The 23643-nt window shown below is 40.4% G+C and overlaps 1 protein-coding gene across 5 annotated transcripts in view; it reads left to right on the top strand.

Moving 5' to 3' along the window:
* Positions 1 to 63: 63 nt before the first annotated feature.
* LOC139745716 (SWI/SNF-related matrix-associated actin-dependent regulator of chromatin subfamily A containing DEAD/H box 1 homolog) overlaps positions 64 to 23643 on the top strand; it is a 249393-nt gene continuing 225813 nt past the window's right edge. For 3 of the 5 annotated variants that reach the window (XM_071656185.1, XM_071656206.1, XM_071656196.1), the window contains exons 1-2: positions 69 to 220; positions 14600 to 14767. In XM_071656185.1, the coding sequence (XP_071512286.1) occupies positions 14635 to 14767 (133 nt within the window). In that variant the 5' untranslated portion in view covers positions 69 to 220; positions 14600 to 14634. Of the gene's footprint in view, positions 221 to 14599; positions 14768 to 23643 lie in introns of all 5 variants that reach the window. The other 2 variants (XM_071656175.1, XM_071656215.1) reach the window with 2 other exon arrangements.

Genomic DNA, 23643 nt, shown 5'->3' with positions numbered 1-23643 from the left:
CCCGAAGCGCCACGTTATAGTAATGTTTTGTATGATGAATGAAATGTTTGGTTTTGATATTGGTGGTGGGTGTATGGTGGATGGTGGGTCGAGAGGGAAGGATTTACCAGGTGAAGGTGTGAGGCGGGAAACCATCAGCTGCTGGAGTCGGCATCTTGAGCTCCATTGTTTACCTTCGCCTTAACCTGGGTGGCTTGTGCTGGAGACACCAGTAGATGCGGTAACACTTTCTTTTGTATCTCTTCATCTTACTGGGATGTAGTAGGGTTGTATTATTTATATCTAGTGGATCTGGAGGTCACATGTGGCTGTCTTTAATGATGTTAGTATCCGGTGTGACGTCTGGGGTAGACCATGCCAGGCATGGGGACTGCTCTGGGGTCAGTGACAGGCCTATCTAACATCAGGAGCCTTGTCTATCCCTGTTTTGCTGGTGGTGGCCGTGTCCATGCTCAAGCGAACAATCCTTAATCTGGAGCTGACTAATTTCATTATCATGAGGGATATTTTCTACGTGATGGCAATATCCGTGTAGTGCATACTTTATTAAATCACTCGTTTGTGATTAGAATATAAAACATTTTCACGAGTTCGTATGGGAAAGCTCAAGGAAAAGGATAACTTATTGTGTCTAGAGTGTATATGATATAACAAACTTAGTAATTATTTCCTTCATGTACATAATAGCTGGTGGTCAAATGGCATTTTTCATGATTCTCTTTACCTTCCTTGTGCTGCTTGTATTGGATTTTGTGATAAATTAGGTTCAGTTTAGCTCTGCATTACTTATAGCTTGAGTTGATGAGTGATTTTGTCGTGTGGTGTCCATACAGTGTTTAGAGAAAAGAATGATAGAGGTTGAGTGTGATTTAGAACATTAAACTTCCTTCAGGAAGTTGACTAAGATGACATTGATATGGGTTTGAGGAAATGTAAGGTGAATTGTTGTGAAAATAGCTGACGCACCAAGAAAAAAGTAAAACCTCACCTGGTATCCGAGATCTCTAGTTAAAATACACCAGCATTGATATGGTGAACTGTTGGGAACTGCCTGGAATAGTCATAGTGAGGTTAGAAAGTGGCAAAAACAATTGCTTAGCCTGTCATTTGTTTAAGAACGTAAGCATTTGGTGTAGGGTTAGTTCATGTGCTTGTCCTACTCGTGGAGGTTAGATGAAGTTTGCGTTGTATTTGTTGATTTTTGTTCATGTTTAACCTAGTTTTACTTTAGATACCACACATTTTCCCTAATCTTCATAATCTCCATCTCAATCACAAAATAATGCCACAGAATAAAGCATACTGCTTCAAATTCCATTCATATCTATAGCTCGTTGCAGTTGAGCTAATCTGAATTTTTGTTAATTTTAGTGTAGCTACACCATGAAACTAACTTCGGAATAACCTTAAGTTTGTTTTGCACTGCAGATAAAGTATGTTGAGAATATTTAAATGAGTCTCATCAGAAAACTAAATTTGGAATACAGTTGATCTTGTTTTTGAATGATGGTGAACTATATGGATGCAATGACTCATAAAATTTGATTTTGTTTTACTTTGTGGGCTTCTGTCATGGACAGCTGTCCACATCAAGGCTAGGCCTTAATCGAAATACAGACAGGATTGTGAAAGGGAAAAAGAAGAGACAAGGGAAAGTATTTATGAATTTTGGGAAGTGAAAAACCTGTCTGTTAAAATGTGCCAGGTCATAGTTATTTGGAAAGACATTAGAGGGTAGAGAGTTCCAAAGCTTCAATATGTAGGGAAAGAAGCAGTTATCGGAATGACCCACTTTTGAGTTGCCAATGGCCACAGAGTAATCATGACACAGCAGCTTGCCGAGTATTGCATGGTCTAGCTAGTGGTGGGGGTACACAAGCAGCCAGCTCTTGGCACTACAGTGGCACTATGCATGCATTCCGCCAATCCTCAGGCACATCACCATGAGTCATACATACATTGAATATCCTTACCATCCAGTCAACAGCACAGTCATCCCCTTTTTTAATGAATTCCACTGCAATACCATTGCCGGCTTTCATCTTCTGCAAAGCTTTTACTACCTCTTCTATAGTTACCAAATCATTTTCCCAAACCTTCTCACTTCGCACATCTTCTCAACCAAAACACTATATCTGCCACTCTACCATCAAACACATTCAACAAACCTTCAAAATATTCTCTCTATCTCCTCACATCACCACTACTTGTTATTACCTCCCCATTAGCCACCTTCACTGATGTTCCCATTTGTTCTCTTGTCTTATGTACTTTATTTACCTCCTTCCAAAACATCATTTTATTCTCCCTAAAATTTAATGATATTCTCTCACCCCGACTCTCATTTGCCCTCTTTTTCACCTCTTGCACCTTCCTCTTGACCTCCTGTCTCTTTCTTTTATGCATCTCCCAGTCATTTGCACTATTTCCCCGCAAAAATCGTCCAAATGCCTCTCTCTTCTCTTTCTCTAATAATCTTACTTCTTCATCCCACCACTCACTACCCTTTCTAATCTGCCCACCTCCCACACTTTTCATGCCACAAGCATCTTTTGTGCAAGCCATCACTGCTTCCCTAAATACATCCCATTCCTCCCCCACTCCCCTTACATCCCTTGCTCTCACTTTTTTCCATTCTGTACTCAGTCTCTCCTGGTACTTCCTCACACAAGTCTCCTTACCAAGCTCACTTACTGTCACCACTCTCTTCAACCCAACATTCTCTCTTCTTTTCTGAAAACCTCTACAAATCTTCACCTTTGCCTCCACAAGATAATGACCAGACGTCCCTCCAGTTGCACCTCTCAGCACAGTAACATCCAAAAGTCTCTCATGCGCCTATCAGTTAACACGTAATCTAATAATGCTCTATGGACATCTCTCCTTCATGCATACATATACTTATGTATATCTCTCTTTTTAAACCAGTTATTCCCAATCACCAGTCCTTTTTCAGCTTACAAATCTACAAGCTCTTCACCATTTCCATTACAACACTGAACACCCCATGTACACCAGTTATTCCCTCAACTGCCACATTACTCACCTTTGCATTCAGATCACCCATCACTATAACCCGGTCTCGTGCATCAAAACTGCTAACACACTCACCCAGCTGCTCCCAAAACACCCGCCTCCCACGGTCTTTCCTCCCATGCCTAGGCACTCAGGCACCAATAATCACCCATCTCTCTCCATCCACTTTCAGTTTTACTCATATCAGTCTGTCACAAACTGCCACAACTCCTATTTCAGGAGTAGTGCTACTCCTTTCTTTGCTCTTCTCCTCTCATCACCCCCTGACTTTACTCCCAAAAAGTCAAGGGAGCACTCCCTGCATGGGGGAGGGGGTGAAAATTCTGGGAGCGTTGAAGAATGTGTGGAAATCGAGAACATTATCTTGGAAAGCAAAAATGGGCATGTTTGCAGGAATAGTGGTTCCAACAATGTTATATGGTTGCGAGGTGTGGGCTATGGATAGAGTTGCGCGGAGGAGGGTGGATGTGCTGGAAATGAGATGTTTGAGGACAATATGTGGTGTGAGGTGGTTTGATCGAGTAAGTAATAATAGGGTAAGAGAGATGTATGGTAATAAAAAGAATGTGGTTGAGAGAGCAGAAGAGGATGTTTTGAAATGGTTTGGTCACATGGAGAGAATGAGTGAGGAAAGATTGACCAAGAGGATATATGTGTCAGAGGTGGAGGGAATGAGGAGAAGTGGGAGACCAAATTGGAGGTGGAGAGATGAAGTGAAATAGATTTTGAGTGATCGGGGCCTGAACATGCAGGAGGGTGAAAGGCGTACAAGGAATAGAGTGAATTGGAACGATGTGGTATACCAGGGTCGACGTGCTGTCAGTGGATTGAACCAGGGCATGTGAAGCATCTTGAGTAAACCATGGAAAGTATTGTGGGAACTGGATGTGGAAAGAGAGCTGTGGTTTTGGTGCATTATTACATGACAGCTACAGACAGAGTGTGAACGAAAGTGGCCTTTGTTGTCTTTTCCTAGTGCTACCTCGCGCACATGCGGGGTGAGGGTGGGATGGCGATGGGAATGAATAATGGCAGACAGTATGAATTATGTACATGTGTATATATGTATATTTCTGTGTGTGTATATATATATATATATATGTATACGTTGAGATGTATAGTATGTATATTTACGTGTGTGGACGTGTATGTATGTATATACATGTGTATGTGGGTGGGTTGGGCCATTCTTTCGTCTGTTTCCTTGCGCTACCTCGCTAACGCAGGAGACAGCGACAAAGTAAAGTAGATAAAATGTGTTGGTTTGTGGCAGGGGTGCATGATGTCTCCATGGTTGTTTAATTTGTTTGTGGATTGGGTTGTTAAGGAGGTGAATGCAAGAGTTTTGGAAAGAGGGGCAAGTATGTAGTCTGTTGTGGATGAGAGAGCTTGGGAAGTAAGTCAGTTGCTGTTCGCTGATGATACAGTGCTGGTGGCTGATTCGGGTGAGAAACTTTGTTGCTGTCTCCTGCATTAGCGAGGTAGTGCAAGGAAACAGACGAAAAAATGGCCCAACTCACCCACATACACATGTATATATATACACGTTCACACACTCACATATACGTGCCTATACATCTCAACGTATACATATATATACACCCACAGACATATGCATATATACACATGTACATAATTCATAATGTCTGCCCTTATTCATTCCCATCGCCACCCCGCCACACATGAAATGACAACCCCCTCCCCCCGCATGTTTGCAAGGTAGAGCTAGGAAAAGACAACAAAGGCCACATTCATTCAAACTCACTCTATGGCTGTCATGTATAATGCACTGAAACCACAGTTCCCTTTCCACATACAGACCCCAAAACACTTTCCATGGTTTACCCCAAACGCTTCACATGCCCTGGGTCAATCCATTGACAGCACGTCAACCCCGGTATACCACATTGTTCCAATTCACTCTATTCCTTGCACGCCTTTCACCCTCCTGCATGTTCAGGCCCCAATCACTCAAAAATTTTTTCATTCCATCTTTCCACCTCCAGTTTGGTCTCCCACTTCTCCTCGTTCCATCCACCTCTTGACACATATATCCTCTTTGTCAATCTTTCCTCACTCATTCTCTCCATATGACCAAACCATTTCAAAACACCTGCTTTTGCTCTCTCAACCACACTTTTTCTTACCATATATCTCTCTTACCCTTTCATTACTTACTCGATCAAACCACCTCACACCACATATTGTCCTCAAACATCTCATTTTAAGCACATCCACCCTCCTCCGCACAACTCTATCTATAGCCCATGCCTCGCAACCATATAACTTCGTTGGAGCCACTATTCCTTCAAACATACCCATTTTTGCTCTCCAAGATAACGTTCTCGACTTCCACACATTATTCAACGCTCCCACAACTTTTGCCCCCTCCCCCACCCTATGATTCACTTCCGCTTCCATTGTTCCATCTGCTGCCAAATCCACTCCCAGATATCTTAGACACTTCATTTCCTCCAGTTTTTCTCCATTCAAACTTAACCTCCCAATTGACTTGTCCCTCAACCCTATTGTACCTAATAACCTTGCTCTTATTCACATTTACTCTCAGCTTTCTTATTTCACACACTTTACCAAACTCAGTCACCAGCTTCTGCAGTTTCTCACCTGAATCAGCAACCAGGGCTGTATAATCAGCGAACAACAACTGACTCACTTCCCAGGCTCTCTCTTCCACAACAGACTGCATACTTGCCCCACTTCCCAAAACTCTTGCATTCACCTCCCTAACAACCCCATCCACAAACAAATTAAACAACCATGGAGACATCACGCACCCCTGCCACAAACCAACATTCACAGAGAACCAATCACTTTCCTCTCTTCCTACTCGTACACATGCCTTACATCTTCGAGAAAAACTTTTCACTGCTTCTAAAAACTTGCTTCCCACACTATATATTCTTAATACCTTTCACAGAGCATCTCTATCAACTCTTATCATATGCCTTTTCCAGATCCATAAATGCTACATATAAATCCATTTGCTTTTCCAAGTATTTCTCACATACATTTTTCAAAGCAAACACCTAAACCACATCCTCTACCTCTTCTGAAGCCACATTGCTCTTCCCCAATCTGATGCTCTGTACATGCTTTCACCCTCTCAATCAATACCCTCCCATATAGTTTCCCAGGAATGCTTAACAAACTTATACCTCTGTAATTTGAGCACTCACTTTTATCCCCTTTGCCTTTGTACAATGGCACTATGCAAGCATTCTGCCAATCCTCTGGCACCTCAATATGAGTCATAGAAACATTAGATAACCTTACCAACCAGCTCAACAATACAGTCACCCCCATTTTTAATAGATTCCACTGCAATATCATCCAAACCCGCTGCCTTGCCAGCTTTCATCTTCCGCAAAGCCTTTACTACCTCTTCTCTGTTTACCAAATCATTTTCCCTAACCCTCTCAGTTTGCACAAAAGCACTGAGAAAATTTCTTTATTTACGGCACTTTAAGTAATTGAGGAGTCTATAAGAAAATAAAAAAAGATTATTTTCAGCATCCACTGTAATCCTTACCATGTTCCAGCACATCCCATAGTTCAAAGATTTCAGGATTGCATTTTAAGAATCCACTCATGGTATAAAACTATAGAATTCTTCTAGTGTACTTGACATTGTAGTGCTAGGCGTAATGAAATTGCAGAAGCTGGTGCTGTGGCTGCTATATTTGGTAGTCAGTAATCTGTAAACTAGATTTATACCTCACATTGATTTTACAGAATATATTACTTTTAGATTTAAATGACAAACTAGATGGAACTTGAAAGCCCTACAGAGAATGAAGAAAGGTGTTGAAGGATGGCATTCCTCCTTCAACAGGACTCATGATTTTGAAATGAATTCCTTGTCAGCTGAGGATTGGTCATACTGTGTTGACCCATAGTCACTTAAATGGGGATTAGATCTGCCTCAACTTGACATTTGTGACTGCAATATTACCATGGAATGTTTACTAACAGAATGACAAAAGCAGAGGAATCACAATCAAGTAGCTGTGATAACAGTAGAAAGAATAAAAGTAATAGACAAATGTTTTGCAATTATGTTAATGTGAGTAGTCTGATGAATTTTTTAAAGGAAGCCAAAAGACATGAAATATGTTGAGAATTTTAAGAGCAATAGAAAGTGAAACAAATATAAGAGATTTAGATGTCATCAAAGATGAGAAAGTAGATTTCAGACAACACTTTGAGGTGATAGCACAATTGAGTCAAGGAAAGAGTGGTATGATACTCATTAATTTCACAGCAAAAGATGGAACACTTGATGAAAATGTTAAGTGTATAATTATGCATGTATCTTATAGTTACCAGTCAAACAAATGGAAAAAACAAATTAGAGAGAATTCATAAGCACTTTACAGGTAGAATCAAAGAAATGGAACACATGAGCTACCATGAAAGGCTGGAAAAATGGAATTTTATAGCCAAGGAAGGAGAGAAAGGTTTATGATAATCTATGTTTGGCAGCGAATTGCAGGTGAAAATGAAGCCATGTTGAACCTGAAATCTTAACAAGGAAAATACAGAGTTATTAAGTTTGCAAGAATACAATGGAATGTGCTAAATATATATCAGACAAGTTAATGCGAACCAAGCAAAGAAGATTAAATGGCTATTATGTATATTACCAGGAGAAATAAGAAACATGCATGGAATAACTAAAGACAATTTGATGTTGCTGTGAGAGGAATAGTGTTACTCATCAACCAAGAAGTGCGGTAAGTGTTCTGCTGTTCCTGTCATTTTGCCAAAATATTGTATTAGATAATTGTGAGTAGAGGCTGTCCCCTTAAGCTTTATTAAGAAGATTTTGAGTGAGAACAGATAATCTCAATATGATATTGATAAGACTGTAGTGACATCTTGTGCAAATGTATGAAAGATCATACTCCAGTTGTCCTAAAATGGAAATGAATTAAATTAAGTTCCATCTCACCGTAGGCATGACCACTATCACTGAATGCAGCCCATTTGAATTCTCACTACATGTTATATATCTCGCTATATCTCTGATGTCTATTACCTCCAGGAACTTCCTCAAGGGAGTAGGCATGGCAAAAGAATCTCCATAACTGGTGAACTCCAGTGCCACTTTGAAGCCTGTAGTGCCTCACCCTAATCAGGCCACTGGCAGAGGGTAACTCTAGTGCATAGTTTCCAGAGGCTGCTATCCATTGTCCTTACTGACCACTTTTACCTAATGTGTATGCCTAATGATCCAGTGAACTACTTCTTTCTACCTAATGCTCCAGCCAAATGTTCCTCTCTACATCTTCTACCTTATGTTTCTACCTAATGCTCCTGCCTAATGTTCCTACCTACTGCTTCTGTCTGTTGCTCCTACCATTTTGCCAAAAGGCAGGGCTTGCGCATGGCGCTCACCTCAGGAAAATCCAAATTTACAAAGAATATGTTGTCATACATTTTCATATTTTCACATCTCTTTGGTACAGATGCAAAATGCTAGAGATACCTAGTGGTATCGGATTTTTTATGTTTCTTATGATATCATCTCTTTCAGATCTTCATAGATTTTTTGCAAGCCTTAAAGTTAACATAATGTGATAACCATAGGAAAAAGGAAAAAAAGCTTGTATCTAAGTATGTATATGAGATCACACTGCGATACCTGTTTTGCAGCAAGAATTAATGCATGTTTGTGTATAGGTGGTTGCTTAGATTTTTTAGCTGCATGCAGAGAATGCTTTTTATTTCTCAATTTTTTTTTTGTATTTACTGCATATTGTCAGTATGATGAGATATCTGGCTCTCCTGTTGAGGGTGAATTTAAGATGTCAGCCATTTAAGTACCAGGACATTTTTTATTAATATATTCCTTTTTATGAATGAGTTTTTTTGTCATTGTTGCACCTTCCCTTTAGATGATTGTGCCAAGTAAACCAATGTTTTTAAGTAATGATGCATAATTAGTCTGTTATTATTATTATATTATTATTATTTTTGTTTATTATACTTTGTCGCTGTCTCCCGCATTAGCAAGGTAGCACAAGGAAACAGACGAAAGAATGGCCCAACCCACCCACATACACATGTATATACATACATGTCCACACACACACACATATACATACCTATACATCTCAACGTATACAAATATATACACACATCGACATTTACATTTTTACTCATGTACATAATTCATACTGTCTGCCCTTATTCATTCCCGTTGCCACCCTGCCACACATGAAATAACGACCCCCTCCCCCCCTCATGTGCGCGAGGTAGTGCTAGGAAAAGACAACAAAGGCCACATACGTTCACACTCATTCTCTAGCTGTCATGTATAATGCACCGAAACCACAGCTCCTTTTCCACATCCAGGCCCCACAGAACTTTCCATGGTTTACCCCAGACGCTTCACATGCCCTGGTTCAATCCATTGACAGCATGTCGACCCAGGTATACCACATCGTTCCAATTCACTCTGTTCCTTGCACGCCTTTCACCCTCCTACATGTTCAGGCCCTGATCACTCAAAATCTTTTTCAATCTGTCTTTCCATTTCCAATTTGATCTCCCACTTCTTGTCATTCCCTCCACCTCTGACACATATATCCTCTTTGTCAATTTTTCCTCTCATTCTCTCCATATGACCAAACCATTTCCAAACACCCTCTTCTGCTCTCTCAACCACACTCTTTTTACTCCTACACATCTCTCTCACCCTTTCATTACTTACTTGATCAAACTACCTCACACCACATATTGTCTTCAAACATCTCATTTCCATCACATCAGCCTTCCTTCGCACAACTCTATAGCCCATGCCTCGCAACCATATATCACTGTTGGAACCACTATTCCTTCAAACATACCCACTTTTGCTTTCCAAGATAATGTTCTCGAATTCCACACATTCTTCAACGCTCCCAGAACTTTCGCCTTCTCCCCCACCCTATGATTCACTTCCACTCCCATGGTTCCATCTGCTGCCAAATCCACTCCCAGATATCTAAAACACTTCACTTCCTCCAGTTTTTCTCCATTCAAACTTACCTCCCAGTTGACTTGTCCCTCAACCCTACTGTACCTAATAACCTTGCTCTTATTCACATTTACTCTCAGCTTTCTTCTTTCACACACTTTACGAAACTCAGTCACCATTTTCTGCAGTTTCTCACCCGAATCAGCCACCAGCGCTGTATCATCAGCGAACAACTACTGACTTACTTGCCAAGCCCTCTCATCCACAACAGACTGCATACTCGCCCCCTTTCCAAAACTCTTGCATTCACCTCCCTTACAACCCCATCCATAAACAAATTAAACAACCATGGAGACATCACTAACCCCTGCCGCAAACCAACATTCACTGAGAACTAATCACTTTCCTCTCTCCCTACACGTACACATGCCTCACATCCTTGATAAAAACTTTTCACTGCTTCTAATAACTTGCCTCCCACACCATATATTCTTGATACCTTCCACAATGCATCTCTATCAACTCTATCATATGCCTTTTCCAGATCCATAAATGCTACATACAAATCCATTTGCTTTTCTAAGTATTTCTCACATACATTCTTCAAAGCACACCTGATCCACATATCCTCAACCACGTCTGAAACCACACTGCTCTTCCCCAATCTGATGCTCTGTACATGCCTTCACCCTCTCAATCAATACCCTCCCATATAATTTCCCAGGAATACTCAATAAACTTATACCTCTGTAATTTGAGCACTCACTTTTATCCCCTTTGCCTTTGTACAATGGCACTATGCAAGCATTCCGCCAATCCTCAGGCACCTCACCATGAGTCATACATACATCAAATAACCTTACCAACCAGTCACCAATACAGTCACCCCAGTTTTTAATAAATTCCACTGCAATATCATCCAAACCTGCTGCCTTGCCGGCTTTCACCTAACGCAAAGCTTTTACTACCTCTTCTCTGTTTACCAAATCATAGTCCCTAACCCTCTCGTTTTGCACACCACCTCAACCAAAACACCCTATATCTGCCACTTTATCATCGAACACATTAAACAAACCTTCAAAATACTCACTCCATCTCCTTCTCACATCACCACTACTTGTTATCACCTCCCAATTAGCCCCCTTCACTGGTGTTCCCATTTGTTCTTTGTCTTACGCACTTTATATACCTCCTTTATTCTTCCTAAAATTTAATGATACTCTCTCACCCCAACTCTCATTTGCCCTCTTTTTCACCTCTTGCACCTATCTTTTGACCTCCGGCCTCTTTCTTTTATACATCTCCCAGTCATTTGCATTTTTTCCCTGCAAAAATCGTTGAAATGCCTCTCTCTTCTCTTTCACTAATAATCTTACTTCTTCATCCCACCACTCACTACCCTTTCTAATCTGCCCACCTCCCACGCTTCTCATGCCACAAGCATCTTTTGCACAAGCCATCACTCCTTCCCTAAATACATCCCAGACATCCTTCCAGTTGCACCTCTCAGCACATTAACATCTAAAAGTCTCTCTTTCGCATGCCTATCAATTAACACATAATCCAATAACGCTCTATGGCCATCTCTCCTACTTACATACGTATACTTATGTATATCTCTCTTTTTAAACCAGGTATTCCCAATCACCAGTCCTTTTTCAGCACATAAATCTACAAGCTCTTCACCATTTCCATTTACAACACTGAACACCCCATGTACACCAATTATTCCCTCAACTGCCACATTACTCACCTTTGCATTCAAATTACCTATCACTATAACCCGGTCTCATACATCAAAACTACTAACACACTCACTCAGCTGCTCCCAAAACACTTGCCTCTCATGATCTTTCTTCTCATGCCCAGGTGCATGTGCACCAATGATCACTCATCTCTCTCCATCCACTTTCAGTTTTACCCATATCAATCTAGAGTTTACTTTCTTACACTCTCTCACATACTCCCACCACTCCTGTTTCAGGATTAGTGTTACTCCTTCCCTTGCTCTCGTCCTCTCACTAACCCCTGACTTCACTCCCAAGACATTCCCAAACCACTCTTCCCCTTTACCCTTTTTACCCTTGAGCTTCATTTCACTCCGAGCCAAAGCATCCAGGTTCCTTTCCTCAAACATACTACCTGTCTCTCCTTTTTTCTCATCTTGGTTACATCCACACACATTTTGACACCCCAATCTGAGCCTTCGAGGAGGATGAGCACTCCCCGTGTGACTTCTTCTGTTTCCCCTTTTAGAAAGTTACAATACAAGGAGGAGAGGGTTTGTAGCCCCCTGGTCCCGTCCCCTTTAATCACCTTCTACGACACATGAGGAATGCATGGGAAGTATTCTTTCTCCCCTATCCTCAGAGATATTATTATTATTATTATTCATTTATTATTTTTTATTATACTTTGTCGCTGTCTCCCGCGTTTGCGAGGTAGCGCAAGGAAACAGACGAAAGAAATGGCCCAACCCCCCCCCCCCCCCCATACACATGTATATACATACATCCACACATGCAAATATACATACCTACACAGCTTTCCATGGTTTACCCCAGACGCTTCACATGCCTTGATTCAATCCATTGACAGCACGTCAACCCCGGTATACCACATCGATCCAATTCACTCTATTCCTTGCCCTCCTTTCACCCTCCTGCATATTCAGGCCCCAATCACACAAAATCTTTTTCACTCCATCTTTCCACCTCCAATTTGGTCTCCCTCTTCTCCTCGTTCCCTCCACCTCCGACACATATATCCTCTTGGTCAATCTTTCCTCACTCATTCTCTCCATGTGCCCAAACCACTTCAAAACACCCTCTTCTGCTCTCTCAACCATGCTCTTTTTATTTCCACACATCTCTCTTACCCTTACGTTACTCACTCGATCAAACCACCTCACACCACACATTGTCCTCAAACATCTCATTTCCAGCACATCCATCCTCCTGCGCACAACTCTATCCATAGCCCACGCCTCGCAACCATACAACATTGTTGGAACCACTATTCCTTCAAACATACCCATTTTTGCTTTCCGAGATAATGTTCTCGACTTCCACACATTCTTCAAGGCTCCCAGAATTTTCGCCCCCTCCCCCACCCTATGATCCACTTCCGCTTCCATGGTTCCATCCGCTGCCAGATCCACTCCCAGATATCTAAAACACTTCACTTCCTCCAGTTTTTCTCCATTCAAACTCACCTCCCAATTGACTTGACCCTCAACCCTACTGTACCTAATAACCTTGCTCTTATTCACACTTACTCTTAACTTTCTTCTTCCACACACTTTACCAAACTCAGTCACCAGCTTCTGCAGTTTCTCACATGAATCAGCCACCAGCGCTGTATCATCAGCGAACAACAACTGACTCAATTCCCAAGCTCTCTCATCCCCAACAGACTTCATACTTGCCCCTCTTTCCAAAACTCTTGCATTTACCTCCCTAACAACCCCATCCATAAACAAATTAAACAACCATGGAGACATCACACACCCCTGCCGCAAACCTACATTCACTGAGAACCAATCACTTTCCTCTCTTCCTACACGTACACATGCCTTACATTATTATTATTATTATTATTATTATTACTATTATTATTTTGAGAGAGAATCCTTTTTTCCTGCTTAGATCAAGAGTCCATCCCTGATTGCTATGATATATTGCACATTCTTTCTGTACAGTTGTTTTAAAGCATGGTAATTTTAATTTGCAGTGTTACCTTTCATATTTTGTTGTATGGATGGTTCCTATTCAGAGTGTCAAAGAACTAAGATACAGTTTTCCAATGCAGCAAGCTACTCTTGGTAAATATTTAAGAAATCAAGAATGATTAGTAGTTTTGCGATTTGGACTTTTTAGTAAAATTTTAGAGATATTATCTTTACTTAGTCTTCCCTAAGTCAATCTGGCATACTTCACCTATTGGTATATGTAGATCCTTATTTTTGTCGTACTTCCTGTTTGCTTTAAATTAAAGGTGGCTTATTTTCTCTGCATCCAAACAAAATCAGAGTTCAAGATTATTCAGTGTTGGCTGTTCTGTATCACAGTGTAACACAACAAGAAAAGTGATAGGATTCTGTGTCCACCAGCCTTCCCAGCGTGGGGAAACTAGTTTTTGGATAGAGATGTATTACACTGCCATTGTGAACAAAGGAAGACGTGATCTTGTGTGTGATGTATATTCATTGCCTAAGGAGGATTTTATTCCCTTTTTTATGTTTTTAAGTCTACTCTCAAAAGGAAGTGGATGTTTCAGGGCTACACATTACTCGAGAAGTTATTGAAACATTGATTTGGACTCGGAGACTGGCATAGTTGAAAGGGTTTTGGTTGCTGTGGTCTTTGCAGAGTTAGTCATGATCGTGTAAGGGACCAGGATTACGTTTTTCCTTATCTTGAGGAATGACAAGCTACATTGGTCAAATGGAACAAAGGCTGCCTTTTAGCTTTTAGCTACCTTAGTGTGTGCCTCACCTTAAATAGAAGCAGTAAGGAGCTGAATTTATTTTACGGTACGTTTCTAAACCTTTTTGTAATTTTTGTTTCATTATTTTTCCAGAAAACCTAAAGAGCTTTGGGCACATTTTTTTCAATATGGAAGACGGAGGGGAAGGTGCCACTGCCAACCGCAGCAGTAATATAAATGGAAATATCTCCAAAAAGAAAGCTTTAGGGGGTGGTCTTCGAAACTTCCGTATGGATAAAGAAGAAGCAAATAAGGGTCAAGGTAGTTATGATTCTGTTGTCCTAGGAATAGTTGGTTGGTAACCTGTCGATGTTGGAAAAACAAGCTTTTCATCATCAAACTATTTTGTAAGCTCTAAGTGAAATGCTTATAAAGTGAGAAAGATAAGATTTATCTTATGAGATGAATCCTCAACAAGTTTTTGACCACCATGGACTGTTTTACATGTTATTCATCGTATTAGTAAAAGGATTTGATGTGTTTTTAAGGTATGATCAGTTCTCTCATTTAGGTCCTTACTAGATCAATATAGGCCACTTGACGGAAGTTTTTCATTTGATATCTGATTACGAATATATTGAAAAATTGCTGTTATCCTTCTTCGGAACTACTTTTTTTGAATGTTTCCAAATATGCCTTTTAGGAATTTAGTAAGGTAAACGATAAGGATGTTGAGTTAATGAATATGTTATGAAACCTCTCAGCTTGATTTGATGCATGGCTATGGTTAGTACTGTGGTGCAGTTCAGTCCCCATTGTGCACTGCTTTATTGATAGATTTTGAATTTGCTACCAAAAGATATTGTTCTTGGTATACATATTAGTTTTAGTTTGCAGTTATGGATTTGATACAGAAAATTCATAGAACTATATTCATAAAGCTGGACATATCTGTGTTTGATATGTTTGTGATATACAGTATCTGCAGTTTTCTATTAGAAATATGCATTAAATACAAAATTCTTTGGTGTATACAAAAATATCTTAAAAATGAGCAAAAACGTCCAGTGCATACATCTAGAAATGTATATGATCAGAAAATACATCACAAAATATGATACCAATACCTGGTACTAATATATATTTATTAGGGTTACTGAAGAAATATTGGTGGTGGATGAGATGTACGAGTATAGTGCTAAGGATAGAGATTTACTAATATTAAGAAAGGTCTTAGGATTGACTTTAGATATAAGTCCTAATATTTTCAGATGATTGAATCTGCTTTTCTTTTTCACATTCTTTGTTAGTGTAAGATATTTTGGTAATCCAACACTCACAAATTGTGAGATGCATTGAAATTATGATATCACATTACCCTAAACTTGGTTTTAAGTCATATGGCTTGGTCACATTCAGAACACAGTTAGCCTATCAGAAACTCATGCATGTTTTTATTGCATGAACAAGTTATTCACTTATTAAGACTACAGGTAACATTTACCCAATTAGAAGTTACTTCTGAAAATGAAAGTTAAGATTGAATACAAGCTTTTTTTCTTTATAATGTACTAAGGTTGGCAGGGGATGCCAGACAGCACATACAGTAGCTGTCGCACTACGGAATTAATAATGTTTCAAATGATTCCTTGCCAAATGTTAACTTATAATTTTTCATTTCACTGAATGTCATTCATATGTACCATATATCATGAAGAAATATTGATTAGTATTGCTGAAACCATATGTGTGAATTTTGGTAAGAAAAATTTTGTTTGTATAAACTTTGCATTGTGAACACTAGACTGTAACATCATGTAAGTTTAGTTACATGCCTGGGTACCTTTATTGGTATTGATTGAATGAATTCAGTAATATAAAGAATGAATTGAATTGAGTACATTAATGTCAAGAGTACACTAAAATCTCACACTAGATGAATGAAATTCATCAGTAATTGGATGGTATCAAGATTGTTTGGCTGCTTCCAAAACTAAGTATGACTAACAAAAAAATTTGATTTTTGATCTGAACTTGAAGGCAATGACTAGATGATTTCAGACGCTGATAAGCTTTCCTGTTCATCCACACCACAGACTTTTGTTTGATTATGTTCGACAATGTAGGCCAGTATACACAGGGTCATTCTGAAGGTGTTAATGGTGTTCATGTCTATTCTTATAACTTTAGCATCACTTGAAGACATATGCTGGTATTATTCAGGTCCATCTTGACTAGATATATAGGTTGTGAGTTGCAGCAGGCCTGGGACTGAGCTCATCAGTTTCATGGTATGGATTTCATTATGGTTTGGCATATGTTTTCCTTGAGGGAAAGAAGCTCTTTTTTGATCATTAAGCTGCTACCGTTAGATTTCTTCACCCTTTGTTGTACTGATTTCAAGATCATACCAGTAATATCAGAAATTTCCTTAAGTGGCTTATCTCATGTAAAGTGCAACTATAGAAGCTATTTTTTTTTGCTTGTAAGGTATTTCTTACCATAGTATGTGGTAGAGGTATGGAAAGGAAGAAAACAACAAAAATCCATGTCTGAAATGGGGAGTACAAGAAGGCTTTACATCCTTCTACAGCAGCTAAACTGCTAGTGAGACTGGCTCATTTGGTATTCCTGCTCTTCGCGTACTTGTCACTGCTAGCTGGAGGGTGCCAACTTCACTGGCTGACAGCAGCACCATCTTAGGAGGGATGAAGTGATTTGCCTCATTATAATTGCTGTGGGCCTGCTCATGCCTGCTTTATTTGTGGGCTGTGTAGATACTGAATACAAAATGCTTGATAAACCTTTGTAAGAAGTTAAAGAAAAGGGCCTTAAATTGATTGTTAGTAATGACCTTTGATGTGGTAAGCATTGCCAAGGTTTATACAATAAAGCTAATAAAAAGTTAGGTTTCATAGTTTGAAATTCATACTTTTTTCATATTCGATTGCTGTTTCTCACATTAGTGAGGTAGTGCCAGGAACAGGCATATAAAGGCCACATCTACTCACATCCATCCACAACCAGGCCCCACAGACATTTTCATGGTTTACCCTGGATGCTTCACATGCCATGGTTGATTCCATTGACAGTGTGTCAGTCCAAGTATACCACATTGTTCCAGTTCACTTCATCCCATGTATGCCTTTCACCCTCCTTCATGTTTGGGCCCGATCACTCAAAATTTTTTTCAGTTTCTCCTTCCATCTCCAATTTGGTCTCTCCATTCTCCTTGTTCCCTGGACTTTTGACACATATATCCTCTGTCACCCTCTCATCTCTTATTCTTTCCCTGTTTTCAAACCATTTCAACACACCTTCTATTGCTCAAGATCTTAACCACACTCTTTTTATTGCCATATCTTCATTAACCTTTCTTTACCAACTCTATCAAATCACCTCGCACCACATATTGTCCTCAAACATTTCATTTTCAACACATCCACCATCCTCCACACAGCCTTATCTTTACCCCATACCTTGCATCCATATGATATTTTTGGGACTACTATTCCTTCAGACATACCCATTTTTGCCTTCCTGGATAAAAAGCATTTTTCAGTGCTCCCAGAACCTTCATCCCCTCTTGCACCTCGTGACCCTGTTCCGCTTCCTTAGTTCCATTTACTGTCATGTCCACTCCCAGGTATCTAAACACTTCACATCCTCCAGTGTTATTCCATTCAAACTCACACCCCAGCTAACATTTCCCTCAACCATGCTGAACTTGATAACCTTGCTTTTATTCATAGTGACTCAACATTTTCCTTTCACACACTCTTCCAAACTTAATCACCAACTTCTGCAGTTCCTGACTCAAATCTGCCAGTGCTGTATCATTGTCAGGAAACAAAAACTGACACTTCCCAGGCCTTTTCATCCCTCACAGCTTATATACTCGCCCTTTCCTCTAAGACTCTTATTTACCCCTCCCCCTCACCACCCCATTCATAAACAAATAGAACATCCATGGTGACATCACACACTTCTGCCACAGTCCAATTTTCACTTGGAATCATTCACTCTCCTCTCTTCCCACTCGTACACAAGCCATACACCCTTGATAAAAATTCTCTGTTTCTAGCAGCTTTCCAGCCACACTCCATGTTCTTAATACCTTTTACAAAGCAACACCAGCAAGAAATATAAACTTCAAAATATAGTCACCCTTTACCATGCCCTGGTTAGACCTCATTTGGAGTGTGCTATTCATTTCTAATCACCAAACATAATCTAAGAAGAAGAGAAACTTGAATGAATTCAGAAAAGAGCAACCAGAGGATTTCCTTTACTCAGAAGTAAGCCCTATGAGGAAAGACTCAAAAACCTAAAGTTATTCTCTCTATAAAGTGCAGACTCAGAGGCGATCTGATAGAAGTGTTCAAAATTTTAGATGATTTCTTCATGTTATACAGTGAAAAATTTCTTTGTTATACAAATTCAATGATCCGAATAATGAAAGGAAGGAGATATAATGATAATGTGAGGAATATATATATTTATATATATATATATATCTTTTTTCTTTCTTTCAAACTATTCGCCATTTCCCGCATTAGCGAGGTAGCGTTAAGAACAGAGGACTGGGCCTTTGAGGGAATACCCTCACCTGGCCCAATTCTCTGTTCCTTCTTTTGGAAAATTGAAAAAAAAAAAAAAAAACCGAGAGGGGAGGATTTCCAGCCCCCCGCTCCCTCCCCTTTTAGTCGCCTTCTACGACACGCAGGGAATACGTGGGAAGTATTCTTAATCCCCTATCCCCAGGGATAATATATATATATATATATATATATATATATATATATATATATATATATATATATTTTTTTTTTTTTTTTTTTTTTTTTTTTTTTTTTTTTTTTTATACTTTGTCGCTGTCTCCCGCGTCTGCGAGGTAGCGCAAGGAAACAGACGAAAGAAATGGCCCCACCCCCCCCCCCCATACACATGTACATACACATGTCCACACACGTGTATACATACCTACACAGCTTTCCATGGTCCACCCCAGACGCCTCACATGCCTTGATTCACTCCACTGACAGCACATCAACCCCTGTATACCACATCGCTCCAATTCACTCTATTCCTTGCCCTCCTTACACCCTCCTGCATGTTCAGGCCCCGATCACACAAAATCTTTTTCACTCCATCTTTCCACCTCCAATTTGGTCTCCCTCTTCTCCTCGTTCCCAACACCTCCGACACATATATCCTCTTGGTCAATCTTTCCTCACTCATTCTCTCCATGTGCCCAAACCATTTCAAAACACCCTCTTCTGCTCTCTCAACCACGCTCTTTTTATTTCCACACATCTCTCTTACCCTTACGTTACTTACTCGATCAAACCACCTCACACCACACATTGTCCTCAAACATCTCATTTCCAGCACATCCATCCTCCTGCGCACAACTCTATCCATAGCCCACGCCTCGCAACCATACAACATTGTTGGAACCACTATTCCTTCAAACATACCCATTTTTGCTTTCCGAGATAATGTTCTCGACTTCCACACATTTTTCAAGGCTCCCAAAATTTTCGCCCCCTCCCCCACCCTATGATCCACTTCCGCTTCCATGGTTCCATCCGCTGACAGATCCACTCCCAGATATCTAAAACACTTCACTTCCTCCAGTTTTTCTCCATTCAAACTTACCTCCCAATTGACTTGACCCTCAACCCTACTGTACCTAATAACCTTGCTCTTATTCACATTTACTCTTAACTTTCTTCTTCCACACACTTTACCAAACTCAGTCACCAGCTTCTGCAGTTTCTCACATGAATCAGCCACCAGCGCTGTATCATCAGCGAACAACAACTGACTCACTTCCCAGGCTCTCTCATCCCCAACAGACTTCATACTTGCCCCTCTTTCCAGGACTCTTGCATTCACCTCCCTAACAACCCCATCCATAAACAAATTAAACAACCATGGAGACATCACACACCCCTGCCGCAAACCTACATTCACTGAGAACCAATCACTTTCCTCTCTTCCTACACGTACACATGCCTTACATCCTCGATAAAAACTTTTCACTGCTTCTAACAACTTGCCTCCCACACCATATATTCTTAATACCTTCCACAGAGCATCTCTATCAACTCTATCATATGCCTTCTCCAGATCCATAAATGCTACATACAAATCCATTTGCTTTTCTAAGTATTTCTCACATACATTCTTCAAAGCAAACACCTGATCCACACATCCTCTACCACTTCTGAAACCGCACTGCTCTTCCCCAATCTGATGCTCTGTACCTGCCTTCACCCTCTCAATCAATACCCTCCCATATAATTTACCAGGAATACTCAACAAACTTATACCTCTGTAATTTGAGCACTCACTCTTATCCCCTTTGCCTTTGTACAATGGCACTATGCACGCATTCCGCCAATCCTCAGGCACCTCACCATGAGTCATACATACATTAAATAACCTTACCAACCAGTCAACAATACAGTCACCCCCTTTTTTAATAAATTCCACTGCAATACCATCCAAACCTGCTGCCTTGCCGGCTTTCATCTTCCGCAAAGCTTTTACTACCTCTTCTCTGTTTACCAAATCATTTTCCCTAACCCTCTCACTTTGCACACCACCTCGACCAAAACACCCTATATCTGCCACTCTGTCATCAGACACATTCAACAAACCTTCAAAATACTCATTCCATCTCCTTCTCACATCACCACTACTTGTTATCACCTCCCCATTTACGCCCTTCACTGAAGTTCCCATTTGCTCCCTTGTCTTACGCACCCTATTTACCTCCTTCCAGAACATCTTTTTATTCCCCCTAAAATTTACTGATAGTCTCTCACCCCAACTCTCATTTGCCCTTTTTTTCACCTCTTGCACCTTTCTCTTGACCTCCTGTCTCTTTCTTTTATACTTCTCCCACTCAATTGCATTTTTTCCCTGCAAAAATCGTCCAAATGCCTCTCTCTTCTCTTTCACTAATACTCTTACTTCTTCATCCCACCACTCACTACCCTTTCTAAACAGCCCACCTCCCACTCTTCTCATGCCACAAGCATCTTTTGCGCAATCCATCACTGATTCCCTAAATACATCCCATTCCTCCCCCACTCCCCTTACTTCCATTGTTCTCACCTTTTTCCATTCTGTACACAGTCTCTCCTGGTACTTCCCCACACAGGTCTCCTTCCCAAGCTCACTTATTCTCACCACCTTCTTCACCCCAACATTCACTCCTCTTTTCTGAAAACCCATACTAATCTTCACCTTAGCCTCCACAAGATAATGATCAGACAACCCTCCAGTTGCACCTCTCAGCACATTAACATCCAAAAGTCTCTCTTTCGCACGCCTGTCAATTAACACGTAATCCAATAACGCTCTCTGGCCATCTCTCCTACTTACATAAGTATACTTATGTATATCTCGCTTTTTAAACCAGGTATTCCCAATCATCAGTCCTTTTTCAGCACATAAATCTACAAGCTCTTCACCATTTCCATTTACAACACTGAACACCCCATGCATACCAATTATTCCCTCAACTGCCACATTACTCACCTTTGCATTCAAATCACCCATCACTATAACCCGGTCTCGTGCATCAAAACCGCTAACACACTCATTCAGCTGCTCCCAAAACACTTGCCTCTCATGATCTTTCTTCTCATGCCCAGGTGCATATGCACCAATAATCACCCACCTCTCTCCATCAACTTTCAATTTTACCCATATTAATCGAGAATTTACTTTCTTACATTCTATCACATACTCCCACAACTCCTGTTTAAGGAGTATTGCTACTCCTTCCCTTGCTCTTGTCCTCTCACTAACCCCTGACTTCACTCCCCAGACATTTCCAAACCACTCTTCCCCTTTACCCTTGAGCTTCGTTTCACTCAGAGCCAAAACATCCAGGTTCCTTTCCTCAAACATACTACCTATCTCTCCTTTTTTCACATCTTGGTTACATCCACACACATTTAGGCACCCCACTCTGAGCCTTCGAGGAGGATGATCACTCCCCGCGTGACTCCTTCTTCTGTTTCCCATTTTAGAAAGTTAATACAAGGAGGGGAGGATTTCCGGCCCCCCGCTCCCGTCCCCTCTAGTCGCTTTCTACGACACGCGAGGAATACGTGGGAAGTATTCTTTCACCCCTATCCCCAGGGATAATATACATATATATATACATATACACACACACACACATACACACACATACGCACATACCCACACACACACACACATACATATATATACATATGAAAAATGTAAGAAACAATTTAGAAACAAACTTTTAGCTTGAAATGAATGAAAAAAATGAATGTCACATAATGGTTCAACCTCTGGCTATGGAAAAGGAAATGTACAATTTATTCACACAAATAAAAAAAAATATATATATATATATACATATATACATATAAATACATATATATACATATATATATATATATATATATATACATATATATATATATATATATATATGTAAAGTGTGTGGTAAAGTGTGTGAAAGAAGAAAGTTGAGAGTAAATGTGAATAAGAGCAAGGTTATTAGGTACAGTAGGGTTGAGGGTCAAGTCAATTGGGAGGTAAGTTTGAATGGAGAAAAACTGGAGGAAGTAAAGTGTTTTAGATATCTGGGAGTGGATCTGGCAGCGGATGGAACCATGGAAGTGGAAGTGAATCATAGGGTGGGGGAGAGGGCAAAAGTCCTGGGAGCCTTGAAGAATGTGTGGAAGTTGAGAACATTATCTCGGAAAGCGAAAATGGGTATGTTTGAAGGAATAGTGGTTCCAACAATGTTGTATGGTTGCGAGGCGTGGGCTATGGATAGAGTTGTGCGCAGGAGGGTGGATGTGCTGGAAATGAGATGTTTGAGGACAATATGTGGTGTGAGGTGGTTTGATCGAGTAAGTAATGTAAGGGTAAGAGAGATGTATGGAAATAAGAAGAGCGTGGTTGAGAGAGCAGAAGAGAGTGTTTTGAAATGGTTTGGGCACATGGAGAGAATGAGTGAGGCAAGATTGACCAAGAGGATATATGTGTTGGAGGTGGAGGGAACGAGGAGAAGTGGGAGACCAAATTGGAGGTGGAAAGATGGAGTGAAAAAGATTTTGAGCAATTGGGGCCTGAACATGCAGGAGGGTGAAAGGAGGGCAAGGAATAGAGTGAATTGGATCGATGTGGTATACCGG

The sequence above is a fragment of the Panulirus ornatus genome, chromosome 4 (assembly GCF_036320965.1).
Source record: "Panulirus ornatus isolate Po-2019 chromosome 4, ASM3632096v1, whole genome shotgun sequence".
Lineage (NCBI taxonomy): Eukaryota > Metazoa > Arthropoda > Malacostraca > Decapoda > Palinuridae > Panulirus > Panulirus ornatus.
This window is presented reverse-complemented; position numbering and strand designations above follow the sequence as displayed.